Raw genomic sequence first — 23,966 nt, 5'->3', positions numbered from 1 at the left:
TCACAAGCTGTATGTATGCGGCTGGCAATCCATTTGGATAGACACTGTGCTGAGACAGCTGTTCCTGTATGTGGTCCAGACCTCACTATCAAGAGTCTATCCGATTTTCTGGTTCCCCATGTTCTGTCCAGGTAGAACTCAATAGCTCACCTTGCATCTAACATGTGCAATATGGCCTCCTTTAAGGAGGTATGAGGTTTAGGGAAATAAACAGGTAAGTAAATGGGTTCATTTAAGTGGAAGTGGGATATAACCTTTGGGAGGAACTTCGGGTGAGGCTTGAGTATAACTTTATCCTTGGTGAAGGTAGTAAAAGGTGGGTCGTCCATGAAGGCTGCAATTTCGCCTAACCTTCTTACTGATGTTATTGTCACTATGAAGGCCACTTTCATGGACAGGTATAGTGATGACATGGTGCCTAGTGGTTCAAAGGGTGGCCTTGTGAGTGTGTTGAGAACCAAGTTCAAGTCCCACGGTTGCACCGGGTGATACAGGTTTGCGCATGTTTTCTGCAGGCCTGTGAGAAATCGTTTCACCATGGGATGAGCAAAGAAAGAGAAGTTGTCCACAGGTTCGTGGAATGTCATGATCACCACCAGGTGGACATGGATAGAGCTTTTAGACAGATCCATGTTGCTGAGGTCCATGAGATACTCCCGCACAGTAGGTATAGGGGAGGTATTGGGATGTAAATTGCTTGTCGTACACCACTGTTGAAAACGTGTCCATTGTTTTGGTAGGTGCTTCTTGTGGAGGGACATCAACTGTTCAGTAGGATGTGTCCAAACAGGTAAGTTCTTCATTCTGGAACCATGGAGAAGCCACGCCATGAGTTTCAGAGTTTGGATGCTCAAATGGCAAGTCCTGCTGTGAGGCTGTGTTAAGAGGTTTGGCACTGCAAGGAGAGGAATGTGTTGATCTATCGAGAGGTAGCATAGGTAAGGGAACCAGGGTTGTCTCGGCCAGGTGGGGGCTATTAAAATTACTGTGGCAGATCTTGTTGATCACTCTGGCAAGAAGAGGGATTGGTGGAAAGGCATAGAGTAGAAGAGTTGTCCAGCGGAAAGTGAAGGCACTCTCTCTGACCTTTTGCCCAGTCCTACATGGGAGCAAAACTTGTGGCATTTGTGGTTGAATGGTATTGCAAAAAGATCTATAGTTGGGAAGCCCCATTTGTGAAAAAAGGAGAGGAGAACATTGGTATTGATCTTCCTCTCGTGTTGGTCTGAGAAGTGTCTGCTCAGTTTGTCGGTCCTCACGTTCTGCTGTTCTGGTATATATGTGGCAGTTGGAGTTATGTGGTTCCTGATACACCAGTTCCAAAATCTTGTGCACATAGAGAGCATAATTGGGCACCCCATTGTTAGTTGACGTAGAACATAGAGGATGGGGTGTCTGTTAGGACACAAATGGTTCTGCCCTTTATGGCTAAGTCCACACTGGCACCCTTTTCCGGAAATGCTTAAAATGGAACAGTGGACATCTGGGTAGAAGGAAGCTTAAATGAAAATGCAGTCGGTGACCTAGAAAATCTTGATGTGGAAAGGTGTCCAGGAGCAGTACAAAATGGAAATTCTGGCTGATCTGACACAAGATTGTTTGAATAGCTAAACTCCTGCAGTACCAATTTATATCTCATGGAATTTCGTGAAGAATTGATGCTATACTTGGCCAGTATGTGAGTGTCTCCCAAGCATTTTTCTTTGATCATCGGAGTCTCTTCAAGAAGAAGATACATCAAGAGAAGGATAAAAATTAATGCTGGAGAGAAGTGATTATGCAGTTTAGGTCTCTTTAGCAGTGACAGAGTCAATGTTCATTTTCTGAGTGAGTTCTCTGCAATTCTCCCATTAGAATTCCAGAGTAGTTCTCCCCGGGACTTATTTGAGGTCTGGATTGGAGTACATCACAACTCATTTTACTGGACCTTTTATCAAGTTTTAGGGAGTCTGTATGCATTGGAGCTGGAAGAGAAGAGGAAGATAGATGTTTCTCTATCAGTTTCTTCTACAGCATGCACCAGGGTCAGTGGGCTCTAAACAAAGCTAAAATTATGGTGGTGTGCCATTCTCTCAGGATTCCAGTGATATTGGTATTGAGATATAACATGGTGATGAGTCCGTACAAAAATTGCAATAGTGCATATTTGTGTCTTTGGTGACTGCACAAGATGGCTAAGAATCCTGCACCTTAAATTTCAGGATGAAGAAATGTGTAAAATAATGCTCTGAACAAAACTTCTAGACAACAGTGGGTTCATACAACTATATTACCTTTGAATACCATGTGTTTAACACTTCTTAAAATGCAAAGGAAACATCTGATCAGTTTATAAAGTCCTAGTAACAATGAGTATGAACATCTTGCAAATGACATAGTTCATGACAAAATTATAGGAATTCCAAGAAAAAAATGATTATGTTTCATTACATCCCACTAGAGATCATACATTAGTTGAAGATAATAAAAACCAAGCTGTTGCACATATTGTTTGTGAATGAAAAAGTGGATAAGTGAAAGATAAAAATTAAAACTGAGTGGCTACGTCTACACTGGCACCCTTTTCCGGAAATGCTTAAAACAGAACAGTTTTCCGTTATAAGTATTTCCAGAAAAAGCACGTCTACATTGGCAGGATGCTTTTCCAGAAAAGCACTTTTTCCGGAAAAGTGTCCGTGGTCAATGTAGACGCGCTTTTCCCCAAAAAAGCCCCGACGTCATTTTCGCGATCGGGGCTTTTTTGCGGAAAAGACTACAGTGCTGTCTACACTGGCCCTTTTCCAGAACAGTTTTTCTGGAAAAGGACTTTTGCCCGAACGGGAGCAGCATAGTTTTTCCGGAAAAACACTGACAATTTTACAGTAGATCTTCATTGCTTTTCCGTAAAAGCAAGCGGCCAGTGTAGACAGCTCGCAGCTTATTCCAGAAAAGCGGCTGCTTTTCCGGAATAAGTGGCCCAGTGTAGACACAGCCTATCAGGGGAAGGAAGTGGACACATGCCCTGCAAATGGCCCTGAGCTCTGGGATGTTGATATAGAAGTGTATTTCCCATTGGGACCATGTGCCTTGTATTGACTTTGAGCCACAATGGGCACCCCAACCCATAAGTGGTGTGTCCATCATTATAGTTACTAATGGATCTGGGTGGTGGAAGGGTATATTGGGTATATACGTTGGTTGGAAAAGTCCATCAGTAGAGAGATTGTAGTACTGTTGGAGGAAGTGTGTAATGCCTCGCAAAGCTATGGCAGTTTGGAATGTAGGTGGTTGTGAGCCAATGCTGTAGGCAGCGCATAGGACAATGCCTTGCTAATAGGACAATGAAGCCTTGAGAATAGGACAATGAAGGCTGTGGCCGCCATTTGCCCCAATAATCGGAGGCACTTCTGGAACATGGAAAAAGGAGTATGCTTGAACTTGAATAAGGTCGCAGAGTGCCTTGAATATTTGTGGAGGCAGATAAGCTCTTGCTGTCACTGAGGGTATGTCTACACTACAGAGTTAATTCGAAATAACAGATTTTATTTCGAATTAACTGTAATAGCCGTCTACACATACAAACCACTATTTCGAAATTAATTTGAAATAGCAGAGCCCTTATTTCGAATTAGGTAAACCTCATTCTACAAGGAATAACACCTAATTCAAAATAGTTAATTCAAAATAAGTGCTGTGTAGACACTTATTTCGAATTAGCTGGCCTCCAGCCCTTCCCAGGGAGCCCTGGTGGCCACTCTGGGCACAATCAGGAGAACTTGTCTGCTCCCCCTGCCCGCCCCTGAGCCCTTAAAGGGGCAGACTCTGGCCACAGTGCCTGTGTCAGTTGCCAGCCTGCCAGCACACAGCCAGCAAACCATGCACCTGGCACAGGATAGGCCAGCCACCTGTTGCCACCCAGCCCTCCACCACTTCCCAGGACTAGGCTGGCAACTCTCAGGAGCCTGCCAGGGGCCGTAAAAGGCAGGCGCCTTCGTGGTCAAGTGCGGAGATCGTGGGCCTCATTGAGATTTGGGGGGAGGCCTTCAATGCCCACGATCTCCGCACTAGGCACAGGAATGTGGCCATCTACAGCCGTATGGCTGCCAGCCTGGCCACCAGAGGCCACATGCATACCCAGGAGCAGGTGCGCAGCAAAATAAAAGAACTACGGCAGGCTTACACCAGGGCCTCCCAACCAGGGGCTGACCCGGAGGCCTGACCGTACTTTGAGGCCCTGGACCGCATCCTGGGGGATCAGACGGTCTGTACCCCCCTGGTTGTCATCGACCCTGGTGCAGAGAGCCCTGCCCCTGACACAGGGGAAGAAGAGGAGGAGGATGACAGCAGCCAGGAGCCTGCAGGGAGCCTACCCTGTACCCAGGAACCCCGAGCCATCCCAGAGAGCCCATCAGCTGCCTCATCCGAGGCCGGGGAGGCCTCCAAATGTGAGTGACATCACGATTCCCTTATGCGGTGTGGGGGGGGGAGGGGTAGCCCAGGGACCTTACCCCAGGGAGAGACACTGCACACTGCCCTCCCTCCAGATGCCCCCTCTACACAGAGGAAGGGCACATCTCCCCTCCCCCCCTCCACACAACACACTATAGGCAGCACAGGGGCTGAGGTGCAGTCCTGGGCCAGCTCACAATCCCGGTGCAGACATCTGCTGTCCTCGCCTTGCAGATGGAAGTTGGGTTTCACCCACTGTCCCCCCAAGGAGAACTGACCCCTTCTCTTGTTTCACCAAAGCCACAGCACCTGCGAGTGCAGGACACACCACCTCACCTGGACCCTCCACCCGAACCCAGGCCAGCAGGCACACCCACAACCAAGAGGAGTTCCAGAAGCAGCAGTTGTGCCTGCAGGGACAGCATGTCCACAGCCAGGAGCAGTGGGTGCAAGAGGACCTGCAGCTGTGGCGGGAGAGCTTGAGGGAGCTCTGGGAGCAGGGCCGTGCCCTCCGCGAGCACCTGCAGGCCCTGGTGGACCGATTGCTGCCTCCTGATTCTCCAGCCTGTGCGACCACCCTAGCTATCGCTCCTCAACCCACTCCTGCTACCCCTAAAACTGAGGGTCACTGGGGTGCCTGAGTGGCTGGGAGTGTCCGTTCCCCACCATTGCTCCGCGCCCCACTCCCAGGAGCAACCTCCGCTGCAATCCTGGCCACCGCGGGGGGTCTGTAGCATGTCCGGAATGGACCGACCCCTCCCGAGGAGGGCACTTAGACCACCTCCCCCCCGTTTTCCTTGGGGCAGCCCACGTCCTCCTTGCAGCCCCCCATCCTGGCCCAGTGGCCAGTGAGTGCCGTACCTGCATGAGCACAGCTCCGACGGTAGATCTCCCCATGCTGAACTGGTTCCCGACGGATCAGTAGGTATCCAGCATGGAGAGCTTCCAGAGGGTGATGGCCACCCACTTGTGGAGGGGAATGGTGGGCCTCATGTGTGTGTCCCGTCGATGCAGAGCAGGGGTGAGCCACTTGCAGAGCTCTATGAATGTGTCCTTCTTCATCCTGAAGTTCTGGGTCCACTGTTGGTCTCCCCAGTGCTCCAGGATAATGAGGTCCCACCAGTCGCTGCTGGGATCCAGATGTCAGATGCTGCAGGGCACGCTGGCATCCGGGCGCCACTGCTCCAGGGCCCCCAGAGGTTGCAGGGGGAGGGCCAGGGGGCTGGCCTGCAGCAGAAGGTGTCAGGCAGCCTCCAGCAATTGCTGCCAGCCTTGCAGCAACACATTCAGCATGAGCAGCAGAGTGCCCGGGGCAGCTCTGGCTCCATGGTGCCGACTGCAGCAGTGTCCCAAAGGAGAGTGACCAAAGCAGGCGGAGAGGAAAACGTTTTGCTGTCCCTCGGCGAGGTTGTCAAGCAAGTGGGAAAGCTGAGAACCGGCTGTCCAGGGGCGTCCTTTTAAGCATGAGCCTCAGATAGCCTCAGACAGAAGCCACACAAAGCAACTACTGACCTGATGCCATGCTGGAACTGGTTTCAGCTGCCCTTAAATGTGATCCAGCATCCAATCAGTGTGGATGCGCTATTTTGAAATAGAAAAACGCTATTTTTAATTAGTTTTTGGGTCTAAATGTGTTATTTCGAATTAGCTTATTTGAAATTAACTAATTTGAAATAAGTTAATTTGAAATAACATTGTAATGTAGACATACTCTGAGTCTAGGAGAGCCCCAATAAAGTCTATCTTTTGTGTGGGCTGTATGGTGGACTTCTGTATATTGATAAGCAGGCTAAATCGGGAAAAACATTCCCTGGTAGCAGTTGTCATCACTATAGTTTGTTGGCAAGTGGAGCCCTTGATAAGACAATCGTTGAGGGAAGGGAAGAGGATGACATTCTGTCTTCTGAGGAAGGCTGTGACTATGGCTAGTGTCTTTGAGAACACTCGAGGGGCCATAGAAAGACCAAAGGGGAGGACCCTGTAGGTAATAGTCTTGACCTACGACGAATCTGAGAAATCTCTTGTGGGCTGGGGGGATGGTTACTTGACAATATGTATCTTAAAGGTTGAGAGCTGAGAACCAGTCCCCTTTGTCCAGTGCAGGTATGATAGTTACCAGGGTCACCATCTTGAATTCTGTGTAGAGGATGAACTTGTTGAGTTTCCTGATATCCAAGATTGGTCTCCATTCCCCTGTTTTTTTGACTGTTAGGAAATAGTTGGAGTAGAAACCTGTTTCTTGATATTCTGTGGGTACAGGTTCTATTGCCCCTAGGGTGAGTAACTTTTGCATCTCTGTTCATAGTAGGGGCTCGTGAGATGGGTCCCTGAAGAGGGAGAGGGTAGGGTTTTGGGTAGGGGGCATGGATATGAAAGGGATTGTGTAACCCGATTTGATAATTTCCAGGACCCATTTGTCTGTAATGATTTGGGCCCATGGTTGGTAGAAGGGTCTCGGGCAGTGATGGAAGGTGGCATCGGAAAGCACTGGATCTGTGGGGTGGTTGCTCAAACCCCCGACCAAGACTTCAAATTTGTTGTTTGTGTGAGGTTGATTGAGTGGTGGAGGACTGATTTTGCTGTGTCTTCCTCCTGTTATGGCATTGCTTAGTCCTGTTGTCAAATGGCCTCTACTGCTGTCTGTAATAGTTGAAAATATAATCCCTTGTCCTTTGGTAAGGGGTATACTTGTGTTTCTTATTAGGTGGAGTATACACCCCCAGAGTGCAGAGTGCGATATGAGAGTCCTTCATTGAGTGTAGGACTTCATCTGTCTTAGTGGCAAATAGCTGTTTTCTATCAAAGGGGAGGTCCTCCACCTTTGATTGCATTTCTTTTGGGACCCCTGATGACTGCAGCCATGAGGCCCTGAGCATTACTATTGCTGTGGCTGTGGCTGTGGCCCTAGCCGCTGTGTCAGTGACACCCATTGCAGCCTGGAGGGCTGTTTCTGCTTTGGATAACCCCTCCTTAATGATGGACTGGAGGAGTGGTCTCTTAATGTCAGGAAGGTCCTGAAATGGGCCATTTATAGCATTGAATGAACCGGGAGGATGAGTGTTCATCATTCGGTGACTAGTCGATGATATTAGTTATGTCAGTTGGATTGTGTCAATAGCACAAGTCCAAGAAACATGTCACAGTAGCATCATGGGAAGGCTGTCATCACGCTACAAACATCTTGTGTTGGATCCAACCACTGAGCAGAAAGGCTTTGATCTTCCCTGGAGACTGTGGTGTTTCCTAAACCAGCTTAGGACTGGTCATGGCAGGTGTGGTTATCTACTGCATAAGTGGAATTTGTTGCCATCTCCACTTTGTGCTTGTGGCAGTCCGCAAACTATGCATCACATTGTTGTGAAATGCCCAACAGGAAAATTCATTGGCTCATTGGAGGATATCCACAATCTAACCAGTGACACTGTTCACTGGTGGAGCGCTTGGACATCCGACTTTGATGAAGAAATATAGTTGAACACAACATTTGAAAGAAGAAGAAGAAGAAAACGAAGAAGAAGGAAGATCCTACAGCAGGTCCTGTAGTTTAGCATAGTTGGCATGATCGTAGTTAGCCAGGAGGGCTGTATAATTTGATATTCTGAATTGGAGGGTGGCAGAAGTGTACATCTTGCAGCCAAAGGTGTCCAGCTGTGTATGCTCTTTGTCTGTATCGCTTGTCTTGTACCTCCTGGAGTGTAATATCTTGTGATTGAGCTACCTGCTTAAACAATTCTTGAAATTGTTTTAGATCATCTGCCAGTAGAGAGGGCAATATTTGGAAGACTGCATCATCTTGTCTAGTGGATCTGGGGTCATGTGAGGAGCTGTCTGAATCCGAATGAGGTAAATTATCATTATCATTGGAGCCCGCCTGTGTTATTACTGAGGGCGGGTGAGATGGTGAGAAATGTGCAGATATGGTCGGGAAGCACATAGCCATGTGCTGTTGTAATGTAGGAGCTGTATTTCTTGAGTGGTAGGCATTGGAGTAACATGGTCGGTAACCCTGCCTGGTTCCCAGGGAGGCCCACTGAGGCTGGAACTTCTGTGGAGGATACATCCATGGCTGGTTGGGCCGCATGGGATGTTGTTGTAGGGAATGATCCCGATATGAATGCCAGGAAGCTATTGATCCTGACGGAGAGGAATGTCATGATGAAAATCTGCTCCTATGCCCGCTGCCATAGTCAGTTCTTGTGAGAGCAGCATAGGAGAGAGGGGAGCTCTTTCTGGCATATGAGTGTGCCCCTACCTATAAGACACCTCTGAGGAGCGCAGTGAGCAAGCTCCTGATAGTGTGCCTGGCTGAGGAGATTTTTGTAAGTGCTGTGTCTGAGCAGCGCTTTCTTACGCTGAGGTGCCGGAGCATGGTCAAGGTCGGTCCAGCCAGTCTGTTCAGACACAGTAGAGGCATATGGTGTTGGTGGTGGCATACGTGGCTTTTGCTTGCTTGGGTTCTGACTCAGCTCTCCTGGCTGGTGCAGACTTGCATTTCTACATGGTGCCAGAGACCGATGGCTCCCTTTCCGGGAGAGGCATAAGGATCTTATGCAAAAAGGGGATTTTGCACAAAAAGGAAATGTCCTCACTGCTTGTTTTTGCACAAAAACGGCTCAAATCGATTATGCAAATGAAGTGTGGCAAAATGCTAATCAGCGCTTCATTTGCATACTCTCTGCCAGCAAAAGCCAGCAGTGTAGACATAGCCTATGTCTAGATTGCAGGCTTCTTTCAGAAGAAGCTTTTCCAAAAGACATCTTCCAAAAAAACTTCTTCCGAAAGAGAGTTTCCACAGTGCGAAAGCGCTTTGGAAAAGTGATCGGCTTTTTCGACAGAGAGGCTACATCTAGACTATGCACTTTTTTCAAAGAAGATTTTTTGAAAGATTCTTTCAAATCTCCCCACACCAAACTCGCCAGCTGTCTATACTGGCCGCTTGAATTTGCACAAGAGCACTGACTTTGTAATGTACAAAATCAGTGCTTCTTGCGCAAATACTTTCCCGCTCCCGCTCGGGAAAAAGCCCTCTTGCGCAAGAATACTTGCTCAAGAGGGCCAGCGTAGACAGGGAAGAACTGTTTTGTGCAAAAAAGCCCCAATGGCTAAAATGGCGACCGGGGCTTTCTTGCGCAAAATCACGTCTAGACTGGCCACGGATGCTTTTGCACAAAAGCAAATCTTTTGCACAAAGGCACTTGCCAATCTAGATGCGCTTTTGCGGAAATACTTTTAACGGAAAAACTTTTCCGTTAAAAGTATTTCCAGAAAATCATGCCAGTCTAGACACAGCTCAGAGGTTTTGCACGTGACACCATGTGTGAGTTGGGCAGCAGCCTGAGCATCACAGGGGCCCAAATGGGACCAGATGACCAACCCGCCCGTGTGTGTTCTGGGAATGACTCCTGGCACCATGTCTCACACCCACGAGTTGCACGCTGCCGGTGCACGTGGTTGCACATGCATGGCCAGCTGCACACGCTCCAGGCTGAGCATTACATATGTTGCTTGCACATCTGCCACTGTGCACCAGCCTTCCCTGTCCTTCACGTGGTGAAACCTCACAGCACTCACCTGATGTTCCCTCCCTGATGTCCAAGGATGCCTGGGAGGCCTCCGGGGCCTGGGGGACCGGTTCCAGGGATAGGGTCACTGCTGTATCTTCCTCCTCCACCTCCTGTTGCATCTCTCCTGTCCCTCCTTCCTGCTGGTGCTCCCTCAGGTGTTGCTCCACAATATGCTGGGGTAACCCAGACTCCACTGAGTCTTGTGGAGTCTGGGCTTCTCCACCACCCAGAATCTGGTCGAGGTCCGTATAATATGGGCAGCTCTGTGGGGCTGCCCCAGAGCGGGAGATCTGGTCTCGGGCCTTTGCATACCCCTGCTACAGTTCTTTGATCTTGGTCATCACCTGGTCCAGGGTGTGGGGGTGGTTACCTTTCCTGGCCAGTCCTTGGCTCATAAATTTCGGTGTTCCTGCAGTGCGACTGCAGAGATTCCTTCTGAGACCAGAGCTCCAAGAGATTTTTGATTTCAGGTCCTGACTAGGCTGGTGCCTGCCTTTTGGAGCCCCTGGGTGGGTCCTCTTCACTGTCCCTAGAAGGCCCAGGGGGGCTTGAGGCTGGGACATGGCTGTCATGGGTGTTTTGGCTGGTTTCCTGACAGAAATGGCTTTCTGCGTGCATGTGCCTTTAAAAGGCTGCAGACAGGAACAATAGAGGGGCTCAGCATTTAGATGAACTGTCCACCAGGGCTTCTTCCTGGAGGCCCTTTTTTTTTTCAAAAGAACTGGCTTTCCCGCATCCACACACACCTATTTTCGACAGATCTCTTTCTAAAATGGCATTATTCTTCGTAAAATGAGGTTTACCGCTATCAACAAAACCGCCGCGTTCTTTGAGTTAATGTTGACAGAATGCGGCAGCAGTCTAGACGCAGGTAAAGTTTTTTTGAAAAAAGGCCTTTTTTAAAAAAAAACCTTGCAGTGTAGTCACAGCCATAATATCCACACTGAATGGAAACTCTCTCATATGTAAGCTGTGATTACTATGGGCAGAATGGCCACCAGGGCGCCTGTGCTTTTTCCTCTTGCCTTTTCTTGTGAAAGAACTCCCTTTTCCCTGTCTACACACACTTTTTTTCTGAAAGAGCTCTTTTGGAAAAAGGCTTCTTCCTCATAGAAAGAGGTTTACAATGTCAGAAAAATCCCTCAGTTCTTTCGACTTTTTTTTCGAAAGAACTCAATTGCAGTGTGGATGTAATTGAAGTTTTTCAGAAAAATCACCATTTTTCCGGTAGTGTAGACATACCCTAACTGGCTGCTGGCTTGGAAACCTCAGGAGTGGTCTCTAATTAAACTCAGTTTCTTTCTACACCATCATCATATGTTGTTAGTAGAGCAACATGCCATCTCAAACATTACTTTTGTTTACTGTTTTCAATTCATTTATATTACTCCATAGAAAACAAAATAAGTTTCATTTGTACAGCTTTAGAAAGTGAAATAAAAGATAAATAAAAGAAATAAAAGAAATATATTATTTACCATAAAATAAACACTTTATAATTCTTTTGTAAGATAGCTAACCTTGAAAGAGGTTCCTGATTTAATGAAATTCTTTTCTAATATATTATCTAGTGCTGGATCCAGCTCTTCAGCTATATCCTCAATCACAAGTGATCTTCCCAATGAAAGGCTGTCTTCTAAGTGTGTGCGGAAATACTTGTGGTTCAAAGTTGTCACCTTTGAAAGGAAATAGTTCAATATTATAAAGACAGAATTAGGTGTTCAAAATTCTTTTTAAAAACACAGGATTTACTAGCAAAATCACTTTACAATTTTTGCATTTAAAAGAAAGCAACATGTTCATTTGGCTTAATGTAGCCATCAGAGTCCTTGTGATAGGATATACTTAGCCATGTATACAGTGAAATGAATTCATAATACAACTTTGAATTAATGAAAATGATTCCAGATATTGGTTGTAATGAGATATAGAGTTTTTGAATACTAGGTTACCAATATAAGTCTGATGCGGATCATTAAAGAATTAAAGCTCTTGCCACTTTCCATCCAATCATTTGTTTATTTCCAACTTCACTTCAGCATCACCATTCTGGGCCTCTGTATATCTAGGTTCTCTGATTTAGCACATCACCCCCCCTCCCGCCTTTTCACTGCAGCAACAAGGAGACTCAATAAAACTGCAAGAGATGGTAATTAGAGGTTGGATCTCCAGGGGACTCCAGCTTAGCCCTGAGCTGAGAGGTGGCCATGGGGCTCCGGCCCAGGTTTTGCGCTGCTCCCAGCCAGGCTGCCAATTTGTTGCCCTGGCTCTGGCTGACCCTTCTGCCCTTAGGCTCCTGGACTTTCCGGTCCAAGAGCATCCAGATGTTGCCTGATCAGAGAGAGCCAGTTTTTGGAAGTACAACCTGTACGAGTATTAATCCTTTTGAAAACACAGCCTTCCCTACCCAAACTACTTCAATTATCTTTGCTTGGCTGTTCTTTCATATTATACATTAATATCCTTGTGAGCAACATTACTTTTTATGTTTTTAAATACATTGACATCTTGCAGACTTAAATTTTAATAACTTTGGGCCCCGGTCTTTGTTGCTTGGTCCTCACCTTGACCTAAACTTACTCCAACCACATCAGCTTTATTTAGGAGTTCCTTCTCTGGCTCCAAATCTTTCAACTTCAGTTTTAAACATTTTGTCTACACTTTTAAGTCTCTGAACAATTTTACTTCTGCCTGTATTTTTTCAAATGCTGCCTACCTTGCTTCTGTTCACAGCCTATTCTGCCTCTCATATACTCCTTTATACACCATGCAACTTCTCTTTCCTTCAAACTCATCTTCAAAACTTATCTACTTCTCAGTTCTTCAAACAATAGCCCTCTAACTCTTTATTTTAAAAGGTTATCTGTTGGCAGTGTGGTTCCTCAGTAATCCTGTAAATTAATCTGTGTATACCGTTTTCCCCCCTTCTCTGTTATTTTTCCCCACCCCCATTACTCTGTCTATATTTGCCTGCATAATACCTAGCATATTTTGGGTACTATTTAAGTAAAATTAACAACAAATCAATAATCATGCACTTCTTTCTCTTTTGATTGCTCTCTGCTTGTTCCAGTGAGCTTTTTTTCTTTCAGAGATATTCTGAAAAGAATAAAGAGACCCAAAATGTGTCCAAATAGGTATGTTTTAAAGAAGGAAGCTTATCTTTAATTATTCTGTGATTTGTTTTTGTTATGTTATGAATGAACACATGAGAAGATACACATCCCATTGCAAAGAGTTTATGGTCTCAGATGACAAGAATAGAGAACGATACAATAAATTATATTTATTTAAAATTTTGTTGCTTACTTGTAATTCGTTACCCTTTTCTTTCTGTTTAATCCAGGTTTTTCCTTGAGTTTGTGGGTCTATCAAAAGTGGGTATCTGGTTGCCTTAGTAACAATTATACCATTCTGAATTGAGAGTTCGTCTCCAGGCAGCCCCTGCAGATTCCATTCACTAATCTAGATACAGAAAAATCATCAACATAATTAATAAAGATTTTACAGGATATCACTTTATCTGTGGCCAAGAATAATGGACTTGGGTCACTTTGAAGCCCAATAGCAATGATTCCCACCATGGGTGGAGACAATCATACTACTGTAAGCAATTATCTTTCCTACACCTTAAAGACTGGGCTCAGTTTTCTTCCTGAATATTTTTTAGCTAATTTTTAAGCTAGTCTTGTGTAGCAAGATTATAAACTGAACTAAGTTAAAAGCATTAATAATTATAATCAGGGCTCGACAAATAATACAATCTACTCGCCTGTGGCAAGTAGATTATAACCTGGAAGAGCTGGGTTCGGGCGATCTGCACATGCACAGAACGATCTGTGTATGCACAGATCACTGGACAGCGTGGCTGGCGAGCAGGGCTCGCCGCAGTTCAGCGAGCCCTGATTATAATTATAATTATAATTATAAAAAACAATTATAGCTATGCAACCTCTCATGAAGTTATGTTGCAACTGTAATGAAAATTCAGTTTCTAGTACAGTACAACCTCAGAGTTACAAAGAGAGGGTCACTCACCTGGGGCAGTAACAGAGGTTTTTCAAGATGATTGTCCCTATGGTTGCTCCACCTTAGGTGCCTAGGGTGCCATTGCACCTCATTAAGATAGCAGTGCCCTCTGTAGCATGTGCACACAGAGCAGCTGGCACGTGCTGGTGTGGTTACTCTGCATGCGCAATCAACTGTACATTCAGTTCCTTTTTTGCCTCAATAATAGGTAGTTCCGAAGTAGAAGGGAGGAAGGGTGGGTCATGGAGCATCCACAGAGACAACCATTTTGAAGAATGTCAGTTACTGCGCAGGGTGATTACCCTCTCATCTTCTTCGAGAAGTGTCTCTGTGGATAACTTAGATGACTGTGAAGCAGAACTCATGCCTGGAGGAGGGAGCTTTGGTTTATCATCATTCTGTGCTATGGATAGTATAATCCGGCTGAACTGGACAAAGTGCTGGCATGAGTTGTATGCCACTCAGAGTTCCAACAAATGTACATATAGTTTGACTCCTCTAAAGAACAATAAACCTGGACCAGAATTGGCCTGGTGGTTGATAATGGGCACCCAATCCTAGGAAAGAGGCATTTATGGTGAGTATCATAGATGGTGGCTTGGGGCAAAAGGGGACCCTGTTGCAGACATTGTGTGGCTTTGTCCACCATGACAGGGACTGCTTTATCTTGGCCGGTATGGCAATATGTTGATGGGTTGGAAGTGTGGTTTGTAAACTGTTCGTGCTGGACCACAAATGTAGCTGCTGCCATGTGGACCAATAGTTGCAGGCAGAGTTTTGCCATGACTTGAGGACTTTCCACCAGTTCCGTAATTGCCAGGAATCTTTAGTGAGGGAGCAATGCAATGGCTACTGTGCAATCTAGGTGTGCCCCAATGAACTCCAACTGTTGTGTTGGGATCAGCTTGTACTTTTGAAGGTTTATTTGTAGACCAAGTTTGTTGAAGAGTGACCTAATGATGGTGACCGCTCATTCTCTGTGGTGATAGGTTGAGACTTTCAGCAGACAGTTGTTTAGATATGGGAAGATGGTGACTCCCAGACTGCATAGATACACTGCTACGTCTGCAAGGACTTTGGAAAATACTTAAGGTGCTGTGGACAGGCCAAATGGGAGTACTCTGTATGAAATGGTGGCTGTGCATGGCAAACTGTAAAGTACTTTCTATGTGCTGGATGTATTGAAACATGGAAATATGTGCCTTGCAGTTTGAGGATCAACAGCCAATCTCCTTTCTCCAAGGCAAGGATTGTCAAGGACAGGGTTACCATCTTCAAATGCTGTGGGTGAACGAAATGGCTGATATTTTGTAGGCCGAGAATAGGCCTCCACCCACCCATTTTTTGGGTTGTAAGCAAAGGATGGGAGTAAAACCCCTTTCCCCTGCGATGGTGAGGTACATGTTCTATTGCTTTATGGGGTCCAGCCTAGATGCTAGTGTACTAATCACTCAGCCCCTTAGAGCAGTCAACACTCCCAGATGGGGCCTTCATAAGGCAGCCACATCAGACTAGGCCCTACTTCCCCATAAAAGGCAGCTGCCCCGTGAACTAGACACACTTTCAAGGCACGTGTGGAGCAAATGTCTCATCACAGGACCCATACCAACTCATTAGCAATGTCTAGCAATTCTAGTTGTCTAGTATATATCTAATTTATCTGTCTGTATCTTGTTCAGCATTGTGATATATGGTAGGAACTAGCTAGTAACAACTTTGTCAAGCTGTTCCATATTGAAGAGCAGTAATAGAGAAAGAAGGGTCAGTGATTGCACTACTGGACATAAAAATTACAAAGAAAAATGCTAAACTCTGTGTGCCTATTTGCATGCAAGTGCTGAAAATAATCTTATTCTTATAGTAGTGCTGGTGTCTGAGTTTTTAAGAATATAAATAAAAAGGTTTAGTGGTACTTATATGTACTTTTAGTTCTTATATACTGATAATATTATACATGATACTTTCTCAAAAGAAAAAAAATCAAGATAATACTGAATAACAATCACATTCTGAACATTATAAACATTAAATTCAAATGAAACCCACAATAAATCAACCATGTACAAAGCTTACCGTCGGTTGATCCACCAACATGGAAATCAGGTTCAAGTTTTCAGTAAAAGGGATTTTCCGGATTCTCATCTCTGCTTCCCATAAATCTTTAAGCAAAAGATTCCTGAAGATCTGATTAAAAGGGCCACAGTATGAAAGGAACCCTGTGCAAAGTAAAACATCTCCCACAAGTCTAGAAAAGGGATAAAAAGGGATAAAACCAAAATTGTGAGATAATATACCATTTGTGTGACAAATGGTTAAACCATCACATTTTGAAATGTATATATTGAAAAAAGTTACTTTCCAGAAATTTGTTCTGTAAGAACTGCCTCTGTGCATTCACACTTTTGGGATCTGGTGTCTCTGGCATTGAGATGAGGAACTGCTTTGAAAATTCATATCTATTGAAGGGTGCACAAGCAATCTTGTGTGAGAGTAGCATCATCATTTTAAACTTATGTGAGGTTAACCCCTGCCACCTCAATCATCTAAATTCCTTCACACTTGACCACAAAATTCTGATATAAAAATGAACTTTGAGGCAGAAAAGAAGGCATGTGGATAGTATAGTGATAGAAATGTAGCCGTGTTAGTCTGGGGTAGTTGAAGCAAAATGCAGGACAATGTAGCACTTTAAAGACTAACAAGATGGTTTATTAGATGGTGAGCTTTCGTGGGCCAGACCCACTTCCTCAGATCAAATAGTGGAAGAAAGTAGTCACAACCATATATACCAAAGGATACAATTAAAAAAATGAACAAATATGAAAAGGACAAATCACATTGCAGAACAGGAGGGGGATGCGGGGGGGGGGGGGGGGAGGAAGGAAGGTAAGTGTCTGTGAATTGATGATATTAGAGGTAGGGAGAGTGGGATGTTTGTGAGTTAATGGTATTAGAGGTTATAATTGGGAAAACTGGTATTAGAGGTTATAATTGGGATGGATGGATCACTTGATGATTGCCTATTATATTCATTCCCTCTGGGGCACTTTGGCCACTATCAGAAGACAGGATACTGAGCTAGAGGAACATTTGGTCTGACACAGTATGGCTGTTCTTATGTTGGGAGCTACTATTCATAACTGTTTTATGTAAACATAACATAAAAGGAAGATGCTGGTTTGTAACAGCCGTTAGAGTGGAAGGAGAAGAACAGAGGGCTTGTTACGGGGGCTGCATAGTTATAATTTTTATCAAAGGAAGTAAGTCTTCAGAAACCTATAAACAATCCAAAATACAAATTACAAGCCACTCTTCCTACAATGGAGCTTTGTGGAAATGTCATGAACAAGAGTTACATTTTCATTAGTCAATTGTATGACCATCTGTCTGAATATTTTAGAAATGTGCATCTGTCTGTCTGTCTGCCCATGGGTCAGTTTGTTCAAGATCTCCTAAACCAGGGGTAAGCAGTAATTTTTAATGGGAAGCCATTCCAAGATTTTGGCAAGTGGTCAAGGGCTGCACTTCTGTGAAGGAGGTACAGGTTCTAGAACGGAGGTTGTGTGCAGAAGGGAGCTTGGGTGTAGAGGACTGGGAAGCAGGAGGTAGCATGGGGTCTGAGAGGGATTTTAGGTAAAGGAGGGTGTGTGTGATCTGAGGCAAGGACTTCCAGAACGGGGCAAGGGTGCAAGAGAGGATTCTAGCTTAGGGGGAGGGGTTCTAGCAGGGGGTGCAGAGCCTGGGAGGGAGTGACCTAACATAAGGGGATGCAGAGGGCTTGTGTGGTGTCCAGAGACAGGGAAATGAGGTGCAAAGTCAGGGAGGGGATATGGGTGCAAGAGAGGATTCTGGCCTGGGGGAGAGGTATAGGAAGGAGTGAAGGACCTGGGAGGGAGTTGTGACCTGGGGGAAGGAGGGAAAGGGGTACCGAGGATTTGGGTGATGACCTGAGGCAGGTAGTTGGAGGAAAGAGGGGGTGGGGTGCCAGAGGCAGGCTCTGGCTAGGAGGTGCTTACTTAGGAACCTGAGGCAGGCTCTCTGCTGAAGTCTCTGTCAGTTCGCTACTCCATGTGGGTCTGCTCTGGGCATGAAGTGGGAGAGGAAGGGAGAAGGCCTCACACACTGCCCCTGCCTCCAGCAAATTTTATCAGCTCCTATTGGCCAGAAACTGAGATTTTTTTGGGGGGTGGGAGCAGGTGCAAAGTCTCCCTCCTTCCTCTCCTGCAGTCCAGAACAGAGAGCAGTTGGCTTCTTTAAAGTGTGATCTGCTCTCTGCCTAAGGGTTCCAGCAAGGTGGCAGTAGGTTGGATCCGGTGGCTTGGTGGGACAGATCCAGTCCACTGGCAGCTTCTTGCCCATCCCTTTCTGAAACAGTAAAAGTTAGGACCATCAAATTTGGTATGCAGCTTCCTCTTATCCTATCTTAAAGTAAGGTCACAGTTTTGTTGTGTAAGAAAATGGGAAGTGCCAAGAATGGGGCTGTTTACCATAACATGGAAAGGGAGGGCCTCAAAGAGGAAGGACGCATTACTCACAGTAGCCACTGGAGGCAATCAGTGCAGGGGAGAACAACAGTGATCACTTAAGGCAGCCACACCACTAAGAGAGCGGCCAGCAGGGCTGAGGCATGCCATCTTGAATGTCACCAGACCAGGTAAGCAGACCCCACACCCTAAACCCTTTCCCCTCCTCTGGGTCTAGGATGCAGAGCTGGAGGTGGGGGGGGGGGGGGGGGAGAAAAGGACCTTGGTGGCTGGGAGTTTGGGGGGGGAGGGGGAGAGAGACAGAAGGCCCCTGACACCTTAGGAGAGAGGAGCTGTGGGGAGACAGAAAGCCCCTGACAGCCAGGAAAACTGTGGGGAGAGAGAAGGCCTGTGCTGGCCAGGGCCCTGGGGGGGAGAGAAAGCCCATGTTGATTGGGGAGGCTGGGGAGAGAGAAGGCCCCTGTTAGCCATGGGAGCTGTAGGGAGAGAGAAGGCCCCACCAGATGGGTGGAGGAAGAAAGCCTCATCAGATGGACCCCCCAACCCTGAACTCCTCGTCACCCCTCAACCCTCACATACCACACCTGGAGCTTCTTGCTTTGCCCCCCCCATCCCCAAGGTTCCTGTACTCCCCATAACACCAGCCCCCATCCTGAAGGACCCTGGCAATGCTAGGTAAATCTTCTAGTATCAAATAAATGGGATAAACCTATTGCTAGTCATTTAGGCTATGTCAATACTGCAGCATTATTTCGGAATAATTGACATTATTCCGAAAACAAAGAGCACATCTACACTGCAAGCCATTATTTCAAAATAATGGCAAGCTGGAGGACTTCTTACTCTGACTCCTGTAACCCTCATTTTATGAGGAGTAAGGGAAGTCGAAGGAAGAGTGTTCTTCCTTCGACTTCCTGTTGTGTAGACTGCGCCAAAAGCTGAATTAAGCTATTTTGACTTAAGCTATGCAATTGATATAGCTCAAATTGCATAACTTAATTAGACTTTAGCCCTGCTGTGTAGACATGCCCTTACAGTGTTAATCCTGTGTAGTTATTTGATGACATTTTATACTTCTGTGAAAAATAATTTTCTCCATATATTCATATCCTTTGGATACCTGTGCTTGCTGGTGTACTGACTAGAAATATAGGCTATGTCTACACTGCAGAGCTTTTCCGAGATACCAAAGGTATCCCAGAAAAGCTCTGCCGCATCCAAGGAACACGTCTGCTTTTCCAAAAAAAAATTCGGCATCCCTGTAAACCTCGTTCTACGAGGAAGGGATGTTCTGAAAAAGGCTTATCCCCCAACTTTTCCCTGCACTGTAGGCATAGCCTAAGGGTATGTCTACACTACAAAGTTAATTTGAACTAACAGCCGTTAGTTCGAATTAACTTTAATAGAGGCTATACATGGAACGCTTAATTCGAACTAGGTTAACCACATTCTAAGAGGAGTAACGCCTAGTTCGAATTAAGTAGTTCGAATTAAGGGCTGTGTACCACTTAATTCAAACTAGCTGGAGGCTAGCCCTTCCCAGGTTGCTCTGGTGGCCAATCTGGGCCAAACCAGGAAACCTCTTCTGCCCCCCTCCCAGCCCCGGAGCCCTTAAAGTGGCATGGTCTGCCCATGGTGCTTGTGCCAGTTGCAAGCCTGCCAGCATCCTGGCACAGGATGAGTCAGCCACCCGCTGCCACCCAACCCCCGACCTCTTCCCAGGACCAGGCTGGCGGCTCCCAGGAGATCTTTGGTCTAATAGATACTATACCTGTTAATCTGAGCTTTGAACTCCTTACTCTGCTGAGTCCATCTAACTTTCTCTCCACTCAATCCATCTATAAGTGCGGATGCAGCTTGCATTTTTCTTCTACACACATCTGCATCATTCAACAGGTCCTAAAATTGGACAAGTTGTCCTGTCTCATTAAACTTTCAAATGTTATTTTTCAAAGACCATTACTATATTTATAAAATATATAAACTATTTTTTCACAGGAAAATTTACCTGTTATTTAATACTGCCCTATGCATGGAGGCTACATCTTCACTGTACATTTATTCTGGAATAAACTATTCCAGAAGAAATATTCCAAGCCGGTTTATTTGTAAATAGAGCGTCTACACACCAAAAGCACATTGAAATAGCGCTGAGCTATTCTGAAATAGAGCATCCACACTGATTGGATGCTAATTCACATTTAAGGCCACCTCGAACCACTTCATGCAGGGGATCAGGACAGCAGTTACTTCCTGGAGCTGCTGCCAGGCGCTATCTGAGGCTCATGCTTAAAGGGACCCCCCTGTACAGCCATGTATCAGGCTCTTTTTTCCCTATCTCATCGAGGGACAGCAAAGCCTTTTCTTTTTCCTGCTGTGCTTGCCCTTGCGGACACCTCAGAAATCCAGCTATGGAGCAGGAACAGCCTCTGGGCAGTCTACGGCTATTGCAGCTTGTACTGCACCTCATGAAGCAGTTTCTGCAGGCTGCCTCCCAGGGGTAGGGGTGGTGAAAGAAAGAAAGAAAGAAAGAAAGAAAGAAAGAAAGAAAGAAAGAAAGAAAGAAAGAAAGAAAGAAAGAAAGAAAGAAAGAAAGAAAGAAAGAAAGAAAGAAAGAAAGAAAGAAAGAAAGAAAGAAAGAAAGAAAAATACAAACAAACAAACAAACTGAGGAAGCCAACATCTGAACCTGCTACTGTGCCTTCAAAGCCCTGAATAGATGTGCAGCTTTTATTGGTTCCTGGTCCCAATGTTCACACACGTGCCTTTTAAAATAAACAATTTTCCTAGCTACGTTATAAAACCTTCAGGTAACATCTATACTGCAGGTATTTGTCAGCACAGAGTATGCTAATGAAGCACTCATTGGCATTTTTTGTGCTGTTATTTGCATATCTCTGCTGATGCTTTTTGCACAGGAGGTTTTTGCTCAAAAACAAGCAGGGTAGATGGGTCTGTTTTGCACAAAAAAAACCTTTTGCACAAGATCCCTTATGCCTCAAAAAAGGAGGTATACAGAATCTTGCACAAAATGGTTTTTTGCATAAAACGGACTGTGACAGGGCGGTCCATCCCCGCACTCAAGCCCAGGGAAACCACCTGGAGCCGGGGGCGGAGAGGGCCCCACCCACACAGCCCTACTGGGCTTGCTCTGAGGGGAGCCAAGGTATAAAAGGCTGCTGGCCTGCTCAGAAGGGGCAGACCACGGCCCAAGTTGGAGCTAGCACCCAGCTGCCAGAGAAGGAGTCACCAGGATTACTGAACGTGCTGCTGCCAGGCCCCAGCCGAGCAAGCCCCCAGCAACAGAGCCGGCGGCCGACCCAGTGTGACCCAGGCACCGGACCAGACACTGCCGACCCTGACGCTGACTGGAGAAGTGTTGCAACAGCCACCCAACCAACGCCAACAGGTGGGACCGCTACAGGCCGGGGGCAGGGGGTAGGAAGTGACCCAGGGCAGGGAGCTGGAAAAGCCCCTGAGGACTTGGTGCGTTGTGGGGAGGAACCCCCGCCGAGCCAGTGTGGGAGTCACCCGCTGCTCAGAGGGCCCTGGGTCGGGGCCCGGTGGAGAGGGAGGGCCCGGGCCCCCCTATCCCTCCTGCCCTGAACCCCAGTGAGTGGGGAGCTCAGCCCGAGGACTAGGCCGCAGAGCCAGCAGACTTTGGGACTAGGCCAGTGGGCCGTATTTCCCCTGATACAGGGGCAGCATACTTTGGGACTAGGCCAGTGGGCCGTATTACCCCTAAAAGAGGGGCATTGCACTTTGGGGCTAGGCCCAGGTGAGCTGAACTATGTCCCGTATGGGGGCGGCGACCCCAAACCAGGGGGGAGCCCCCCGACACGGACCCATCTACACTGCTTGTTTTTGCGCAAAAACCTCTTGAGCAAAAAGCATCGACATAGATATGCAAATGACAGCAAAATGCTGTTCTTTAAAAATCACTTTTCTATAAAGGGAAATTATTCCTTGAGCCATTCCATCACAAAGAAGAGGGGTTTAAATGGAGCCATTTGTTGCAATTTCAGATTATTTTAATGTCTGCCAGGCAAACATTAAATGTGTCTTTCATTGTATTCTGAACATTTTGAACCAGTAAGTGTGCAAACAATTTTTTATATTCATGCAATATTTTTATCTCACCATTTTCTCCTTCATTGCTGCATCAAACTTCGCCTGGACTTTATCCAATTCAGCTTGTTTCTCATCTAATAATGCTTGAGCCGTGGCTAACTCTGCATTAGCTACTTTCAAACGTCCTTCTTGTTTTGCTAAATTAGACTAAGAATAAAGCATTGTTAAACAATAATGAAATACATCAAAAATTCTATTATTTTAAATCTTCTCCATTGTTAGTCAACATGGACAGAGATACAAACTTGTGCACAATATCTTTATTAAATAAATCACCATAAAATGTGCATTTTAAAATATTATCTTTTCCAATAAATGGCACTTAAATCCATACTTTTAAATCTGTACTTATGATTTTTGTGTTAAAAAAAATTTGGATTTCTGCTCCAGAGTGCCAATTTTATTTCTATTCTAAAATAATATTCTGCTCTGAGAAGACACCAAATGCCTTACTGAGGAAGAAAGAAGATGTTAAAAAAAGCATTATAATCAGGTTCCTGGAAAAGAGAACATCCTGTGGGGCTTTATTGTTCAGACTTTTGATTTATTTTATTTATATAATTCATTGTTCTTCAGTAGCAGCTGATCATGAGTTTGGAAGATTTGTCTGGGATCATAACCTGACATTCCTTGAAAACCATAGTCATAGGCCAATAAACCACTCAATTGCAGCCACCTAGATATTTTTACTAATGACAGGAAACCTTTTGGCCCCTTTTCTTTAGATTATTAGCCTGCAATATACTGTTGCTCTTCGCAGCTGTAATATAGATGTGATATCTCTAACAATGACAACAAGATTACTACAAAAGCTTGGAAATCATGGTGCAGATTTCCAGGCCCTATCAGAGCAGGGGCTAGGAGGGCCATTTGGCCTGGGCCTCAAGAGACAAAGAGTCCTCAAATTTTGACATTTTTCTATCAAGTCATTTCCTTTTATTATATAACTTGCAGTTATAACAGAGACAACAAAAGACGTTCTATAAATCTGCAAAGAATTGATTTAAACCATTGTGGGACCTCAGGCCTGTACCAATTTTTCAGCCACATCTGAGTTTTCATCTGTGTGACTGGAGACTGGAGTAACTTCTGTGATTGGTGATTCTACATTGTGAAATGCTGTTTACAGTCTTTGCATAGTTTAGAGGTTTTGAAAGTCGTAATTAATTCTGTTACTGTAAAGTGATTTTGCTTGGTCTGAGGGCGAGTTTAACCTTCAAATTAGATGTTTATATCTGCATAGGAGATTTTTGTATTCCTGTTTTTTCTTATGTGGGTCCATATACAATAGCCTTACCAGGCTCAGCTGTGAGGGTATGTCTACACTACC

The 23,966-nt window shown here is 45.6% G+C and overlaps 1 protein-coding gene across 3 annotated transcripts in view; it reads right to left on the bottom strand.

Annotated features, from left to right (window-relative positions):
• Positions 1-23,966, bottom strand: part of DNAH8 (dynein axonemal heavy chain 8) — a 615,913-nt gene that overhangs the window by 65,139 nt on the left and 526,808 nt on the right. For all 3 annotated transcript variants that reach the window (XM_075925079.1, XM_025186355.2, XM_025186358.2), the window contains 5 exons: positions 22,646-22,783; positions 20,277-20,404; positions 16,095-16,266; positions 13,302-13,457; positions 11,513-11,668 (listed from right to left, as the gene is read on the bottom strand). In XM_075925079.1, the coding sequence (XP_075781194.1) occupies positions 11,513-11,668; positions 13,302-13,457; positions 16,095-16,266; positions 20,277-20,404; positions 22,646-22,783 (750 nt within the window). The remainder of the gene's footprint in view (positions 1-11,512; positions 11,669-13,301; positions 13,458-16,094; positions 16,267-20,276; positions 20,405-22,645; positions 22,784-23,966) is intronic.

The sequence above is a fragment of the Pelodiscus sinensis genome, chromosome 3 (genome assembly GCF_049634645.1).
Source record: "Pelodiscus sinensis isolate JC-2024 chromosome 3, ASM4963464v1, whole genome shotgun sequence".
Lineage (NCBI taxonomy): Eukaryota > Metazoa > Chordata > Testudines > Trionychidae > Pelodiscus > Pelodiscus sinensis.
The sequence above is the reverse complement of the archived record's forward strand: the minus strand, read 5'-3'. Positions and strand labels throughout refer to the sequence as shown.